Raw genomic sequence first — 8038 nt, forward strand, 5'->3', positions numbered from 1 at the left:
GACAAGAAGGTATCACCTCACAGCTGTCAGAATGGCTGCCTTCCACCAGTCAACAAAGGACAAGTGCTGGTGAGGACTGGAGCAAAGGGAACCCTAGGACTCTGCTAGTGGGGATGCATGCAGCCAGTCACTATGGAAAACACAGTGAGTATGGAATTTCCTCAAAAAATTAAAAATGGAACTGACATTTGACCCTGTGATTCCACTTTTAGGAATGTATCCTAAGAATTCTGAAATACCAATCTGAAAGAATATATGCCTCCCTATGTTCATAGCAGCATTATTTACAACAACTGAGATATAGAAACAACCCAAGCGCACATCAGTAGATGAGTGGATAAAAAAGCTGTGGTACATTTATACCATGGATACTAGACAGCAGTAAAAAAGAAGGCTCTCTTACCCGTTGAGACAGCATGGAGGGACCTGGAGAGTATCATGCTAAGTGAAATAAGTGAATCAGAGAAAGACAAGTATCACATGATTGCACTCATATGTGGAATCTAAGTAACAAAATAAACTTATGAACGGAGTGGATCCAGAGACATGAAAGTATGGAACACAGTGTGGAATCTCGGGGGGAAAGTGGGGGAGGATGGGTGTTTAGGTGATAATCAAAGATCTTGTAACATATATGCATAAACCGTGGACACAGATAGTAGGGTGGTGAAGGCCTCAGGCAGGAGGTGGGGGCAAGCGGGAAGGGGTCAACGGGTAAAAAGGGGGACATATGTAATACTTTCAACAATAAAGATTAAAAATAAATAAATAAAGTGTGATATACCCATACAATGAAATACTACCTTATCAAAAGTAATAAATTATAGGCACACATAACATGGATGAATCTTAAAATAATCATATTGAGTAAGATAAGTCAAACATAAAGGAGTACATATAGTTAATTATATAGTAAAATTCCATTTATATGAAATTGTAGAAAATACAAACTAATCTACAGTAACACAAACCACATAAGTGGTTTTCTGCAGATGAGTGGACTAGAAAGGGTGTGAGAGAGGTATTACAAAGAAATATGACAAAACTTTAAGGATAATAGATATATTCTGTATCTTGACTATGGTAGTGGTTTAACAGGTATATACATGTGTCAAAATTTATCAAACTGTACACTTTAAATATGTGCAGTTAGTTCACTGTATCTCAATTATAACTTGCAATCTCTCTCTCTCTCTTTTTAATATATTTTATTGATTTTTTACAGAGAGGAAGGGAGAGTTAGAAACATCGATGAGTGAGAAACATCGATCAGCTGCCTCCTGCACACCTCCTACTGGGGATGTGCCCGCAACCAAGGTACATGCCCTTGACCAGAATCGAACCTGGGCCCTTTCAGTCCGCAGGCCGACTTTCTATCCACTGAGCCAAACCGGTTATGGCGCAATCTCTCCCTTAGTAAGCAGTATCACCTTTTCCTTTCAGCTCTAAAACAAAAAGCTATTTTCTTTCCTTTCCACCCTTGATAGTATTACTCTCAAAACATTACAGAACGAAAAAAAAAATTACCCCATATTCTCTACATTTTCAAAAGTGAACCCTTAGAATATCAATGCTAGACACAGATGTTAAGGTTGCCAAGATACAAATATATATTGACAAAAATATTTTCCCCAACCACCTACTTCCATAACCCTATTACTAACAATTTTGAAACTGCTATTTCCCTTTGCAGGGTGATACATATGACTTCAATCATATCTTTATTTTGCATCATTATGACCCAAAAACACCCTTAGAAAAAATATTGCCACTATCACCCAACCTTCTTTTTTTGCTGTTCCATCTTAGTTTTCCTTGGTAAGTTATGACATCCATACTTCTATTTAGTTTCATTTCATTTTCTCACATCTACCAGACTTTTATTTTTAATTTTTTTAATACATGTTTAGGAGTAAGGAAAGTATTTCTACACACCTCAAGAACTGGTCCGGCTCCAAGAATAATTTGTTCCACTCCACTGGCAAATCCTTTCTGACTGAGAGCAGTAAGGTGGTGAATAAGAAAGTTTGTGCTTTGAGTCTTCCCAGAACCACTCTCTCCCGAAATCACAATGCACTGATTCTTTTTGCGCTGAAGCATGGTATGATAAGCTACATCAGCCACAGCATAAATGTGAGGCTCAAGTTTTCCCAACTGGTGGTTATCATACATTTTTACATATTTGGGGTTATAAATAGGAAGAAACTTGAATGGGTTAATGACTATTAGAATACTGCCAACATAGGTATAAATTTTTTCATGCTTAAAGCGATTTCGTAGATTTTCTAAGAGAGTTTTCTCATTCAAATCAGGTAAGCTACATAAATCATCAAAGTCTTTCTGTTGAGGCTGTGGAAGAAAACCCCGTTCCATCATCCTGCGACGTTCTTCTGTTACCCGTAGCCATGACTGAAGACTGCCATAATGGATTGACCCATCAAGGTTTTTTTCTCTCAAAAGAAATCGGTAGTCCTCTCCACTTAGGCGATTTTCCAGAGCCATTCGAGGCCACAACATCATTCGTTGAACTGGACAGTCTGTTGGATTGAGTATCCATTCTTCTCCACCAAATTCCTTTACCTCTGCTAGAACATAACATTTTGTTTTGTCAAGATGAAGTCTGTTTATAAGAGAGTCGATCACCTCAGCAGCTGTGGAGTTTTTTCTGGCAGGAATAGGACAGTAGATTGTCCCTTCTGAAATTGTCCCAGGATATATATGTAATGTATGTTCATTATCCTCAAAGCGTCGTCTTCCTCCATCATTTATATTCATATTGAATCTTGTCCCATCAGCATGAATAGTACATGTTCAAGATTGTGAAAACCATTTTCGTGGCAAAAGAACTGTAATATAAAAGATATGAAACATTTAGAAGTCACATTACACAATCATTGCTTTCTGATGCTCAAGAAAGAAAGGTTTAACAATCATTTTGATTACATTTTTAGGACATAAAATCCTAACTCAGTATGGAAAGTCTTTTTTTTTTTTTTTAATCTAATTGGCTTGCCCGGATCATGTGGTCCAGTGGTTAAGTGTCATCAACCTATGAATAAGAAAGTCACGGTTCAATTCCCAGTCAGGGCACATGCCCAGGTTACAGGCTCAATCCCCAGTATGGAGCATGAAGTAGGCAGCTGATCAATGATTCTTTCTCATCATTGATGTTTCTAACTCTTTCTCCCTCTCCCTTTCTCTCTGAAATTAATTTTAAAAATATTAAAAAGGAAAAAAATCTAATTGGCTTTACTAAGTGATTCATGAATTGGGCAGCATCCCATCTAGCAATGTCAAGGAGGAACAGTCTTGAAAACAATCTCATTGAGACCACATAATATTACATTTTATTGTTTAAATGAAGACTCTTTCTAAAACAGCAACTTGCCAAAAATTGTTTCAATGTTTTATATTAAATCAAAATCCAAGGAGTACAAAATAAAAAATAATTTTGTCTTTTACTATCTCAAATGTTTTTAAAGTACCTGAGATTAGAATTAGGTCCTTTCTTTACATCTGAAGAGCCTCTCTGAAGACTAAGATGGACAAAATAATCACACAAATCTAATCACCCTGCACTGAAAAGCTCTTATGAATAAAGCAAAAATAAGAAAAAAATGCCATTGATGGAGCAAAAATTTTGTGAAATAGAAAACAGTAAGATGAGATCAGAAAGTAAACTATTTTAATTTAATTAATAATTAGATAAGAAAAACCTGCTAAAGAATAGACATATTCAAGAACTTCTATACTCTTGAGGAGAAGGGGGCAACAAAAAGATCATGCCCTTACCCTGGCTGATGTTGGTCATCGGTTAGTTAGGGTCAGCCCACACACCACAGGGTCATAGGTTCAATTCCCAATCAAGGGCAGATACCTGGGTTGGGACACATGCGGGAGGCAATCAATCAATGTGCCTCTTTCACTTCCATGTTTTTCTTTCCCTCCCCCCACTTGTCCATCCCTGGGCCTATCTTAATTACTATAGCTCTGTAAGTTTTGATATCTGGAAAGCATATCACCTCTATTTGTTCTCCTTTAACGTTACTGTCACTATTTGCTCTGCCATAAGAATTTTAAGAGCCACATACTAACATAAAATAACCTTTTGGCAGTTTGATATTGTATAGATTTTATAGATTAATATTGGAAAAAACTGGCATCCTATTGACTTCCCATTCATGAACACCATGTTTTTTTTAATTATACTATTTTTCACTTCTAAGATTTCTTTCATTTTCATATCCACTTGATCTTTTCTCTCCCTCTTTAAATTTCATAATTGTTTTAATTTAAGAGATATTAATTGTTCACTTATCTCCTTGAAAGTCCTAAATATATATAATTTTATATTTTCCAAACTAAAACTTTAAACTGCTCTTCTGTATCCACTGTAAACTGCTCTTTTGATGATTGATTTTATTTTGTATCTTTCTCAGTATTAGATGGTTTAATTTGTTTGAGAATTCAGCTTTATAGTCACATTTTTTGATACAAGATTTTTTTGGGTCTTTCATACATTTACTGAGAACCCACTATTTTCTTACTTTTTAAAAACATAACCACAATACCACTAATTGCACCTTTAAAATTAACAATTTTTTTAAATTTGTATAAATATTTTTAATTGTTTTTAGAGACAAAGGGAGAAGGAAAGAGAGAAACATCGATTGGCTACCACCTGCACACCCCCTACTAGGGATCAAGCCTGCAACCAGGCATGTGCCCTGACTGGGAATGGAATCTGTGACCTCTTGGTGCATGGGACAACATTCAACAAATCCAGCAACACCAGCCAGGCTAAAAATTAACAATTTTTAATATTACTATTTTTTACTTCCCCAGTGTTCAATTTTCCCATTTAACTCATAAGTATTTTTCTTACAGTCTACTCAAATCAGGAGAGTTGTCCTGAAGTAACAGTATGGACATGCTATGAGCTGGCAGGTTCCTAGTTGTAAAGCTATGTTGGAATTCTCCTGAATCTCTAGGTACATGGCTTCATATAAACTGTGGCCTCTGGCACCAGTCAACAGCAAAGCTACTCCTTCTAGTCAAGCAAGCTGTTCCTTGCACAACCAGGAGATGCACTGCAAAACTATAGTCTGATCTCTAAAGGTGTACAAGATGGCAGTCCTAGAACTAAACTCAGAAATACCGTATTTGCCGGCATATAAGACGACTGGGCGTATAAGACGACCCCCTAACATTTCCACTCAAAATACAGAGTTTGTTATATACTCGCCGTATAAGACTACCCCCTCTTCCGCACACCTTCCACACACCAAATAAAAGGTAAAACAATATCAGATTTGATTTTAACATTTTAATTTATATTCAAATGCTTATGACATGCAGGAAAACTGTCACAAGGCTGTATGTAATCAAACATATACATAAAACAGTGCAAGTTTATTACCGGTAAACATACCGGTAATTCACTAAAGAAAACACACTCTATAGACTGGTACCGTAGATGCTTCTCAGGAACACAGGCAAGCAGCCCACAACCTAGAGGGACTGTCAATGATAGAAGTAAGATAACAAATAGAGGTAGAGAGCAAGTGCCGGGCAAGTCCCTAGCAAGGACCTCACTAGTGCGCAAGTGCGAGCTCTTCAACATTCTAACAGGCACCATGATAGCGCAAAATCGCGAATCTTCAATGCATATGTAAAGAAATATACGGTAACCCGAATTTACCACACTCGCAAAATCGCACACAGCCAACCATACACCCAGTATGGTATCGCGATTCGTGATTTTGCGCTATCATACTGGGTGTATGGTCGGCTGTGTGCGATTTTGCGAGTGTGGTAAAATCGCATAACAGCAAAATCGCATAACAGCCGAGCATACACCCAGCAGCGCTGCTGATGCCTGAACGGTATGTGGAATGAAGTGGGCGGGCATCGGGAGGCCACTATGGCACGGGGCAAGCACTATGGGCAGTCTATCTGAAGTGTACCTGGCATATAAGACGACCCCCCACTTGGAGGCATATTTTTCAGGGCCAAAAAATCGTCTTATACGCCGGCAAATACGGTACCTCTTTCAACAGAGGAACCCTACCTATCCTGGCCCATGGTTTCTAACAATGAGACCAACTGTAATAACTCTTCCCCATTTTCAACAAACCGCTGTTGCTTTACCTGCAGTCTAGGCTCCAAGCCATAGCCTCACTCACTACTTTGTGTTCTATTCCCTTTCTGAAACATAAAAATGTTTTTCTTTTTTTGAGCCCCATGTATGTCCATTTGATTTTTCTCTTCTTGTTACTTTATCAATCACTGCTTTGTGTTTCGGGGGGGGGGAGGAGGAAGGTTACCTCAAAATATCACAAATACATCTTGACAACAAGCCATGAGAGTTTATCAGAATCATCTGGGAAACATTTTTAAAATATACATTTCTAGGCCCAATAATGTTTCTGAGGTTGGGAAATCTAGGCAATTCTGTTGTTGCTGGTCCACAGTATAGCATTTGGAAGTCAATGGTCTATATTTCCACTCTCCACTCCCTTACCACTCTTCCCACATAGCAAGTTACTGCCAATGTTCTTTGAAAATATCACCAATTAACATAAAGTTGCCTAATCCAAGAGCCTCTTCTCAATTCTCATCCTAACACACCACACTGAAGTGGCCATCTTATTCTTGAAACTGCAATCACATGACAATTACTTTTTTTGCAATATTCTAATAGGCTCACTCTTTCTGATGCACTCTTATAACTCTTTTTCCTCACTTTAAAAATAAAAATATTCTGTTTCTGGTATCAACACAGTGCTCTTTTACCTGGATAATTTTATTTAGTTCTTTATAACTAGAGGCCCGGTGCACGAAATTCATGCACTCGGGGTTGGGGGGAGGTACCTCAGACTGGCTACGCTCGCCAGCCATGAGCCCAGCTTGTGGCTGAATGGCACTCCCCCTGTGGGAGTGCACTGACCACCAGGGAGCAGCTCCTGCGTTGAGCATCTGCCCCCTGCTGGTCAGTGCACGTCACAGTGATAGGTCATTCCGCTGTTCAGTCGATTTGCATATTAGCCTTTTATTATATTATATAAGATTTATACAGTTGCCTATTATCTATGAAGTTTTGTGCTACAATGGCAGAACTGAGTAGTTGTAATAGAGACCATATGTCCATAAAGCCAAAAATGTTTACTATGTAGTTTTAAAAGAAAAAGTTTATAGACCCCTATTTCAGGGTAACCATTAAAAACTATCTTAAAAGTATAACTTCTCAACTAGTAGAGTAAAAAAAATGGAAGGATAAAAAATAATCAATTCCATGCTCTAGCCAGTTTGGCTCAGTGAATGTAGCGTTGGCCCGCAGACTGAAGGGTCCCAGGTTCAATTCCAGGCAAGGGCACAAACCTCAGTTGCGCTCCATTCCTGGCCCTGGTCGGGGAATGCATGCAGAGGCAACCAATCAATGTGTCTCTCTCACATCAATGTTTTCCTCTCTCTCTTTCTCCCTCTACCTTCCACTCTCTCTAAAATTCAATAGAAAAATATCCTCAGGTAAGGATTAGCCAAAAAAAAAAAAAAAAAAAGTCAATTCCAAAGAAAAGCAACAAAGGGGAAGGTTAAAATAGATGGAACAAATGGAAAGCAAACTAAACATATCAATTACTGTATTAAGTGTAAATGCTCCAGTTAAAAGACAAGGATTATCAGACCAGATTTTAAAAATCCAACTATATGATCTTTTCAATAGACACAAAACTGTAATATGAGGAAACAGAATCCAGAAGACAAAAAAGAGAAGACATACCATGTAAATTCTAGCCAAAAGAAAGTCGGTATAATCTAAAATAACATCAAGCAAAATAGAAAAAGAAAATTGAGTTAAATATATCGTAGGTCCCTTTTAGGCCTTGCATTTTATAATTCTAGTTGTAGGCCTGAGACCGTGGTCAGCAAACTGCGGCTCATGAGCCACATGCGGCTCTTTGGCCCCTTGAGTGTGGCTCTTCCTAAGCCTTAGGAGTACCCTAATTAAATTAATAACAATGTACCTACCTCTATAGTT

General features: G+C 38.0%; 1 protein-coding gene across 1 annotated transcript in view; it reads right to left on the reverse strand.

The window, feature by feature from the left end:
• MYO9A (myosin IXA) overlaps positions 1–2873 on the reverse strand; it is a 349884-nt gene extending 347011 nt beyond the window's left edge. The window contains exon 1 of the mRNA XM_015560068.1: positions 1936–2873. Within this exon, the coding sequence (XP_015415554.1) occupies positions 1936–2775 (840 nt within the window). The 5' untranslated portion in view covers positions 2776–2873. The remainder of the gene's footprint in view (positions 1–1935) is intronic.
• Positions 2874–8038: the final 5165 nt, after the last annotated feature.

This window comes from Myotis davidii, unplaced genomic scaffold (genome assembly GCF_000327345.1).
Source record: "Myotis davidii unplaced genomic scaffold, ASM32734v1 scaffold734, whole genome shotgun sequence".
In the NCBI taxonomy this organism is placed as follows: Eukaryota; Metazoa; Chordata; class Mammalia; order Chiroptera; family Vespertilionidae; genus Myotis; species Myotis davidii.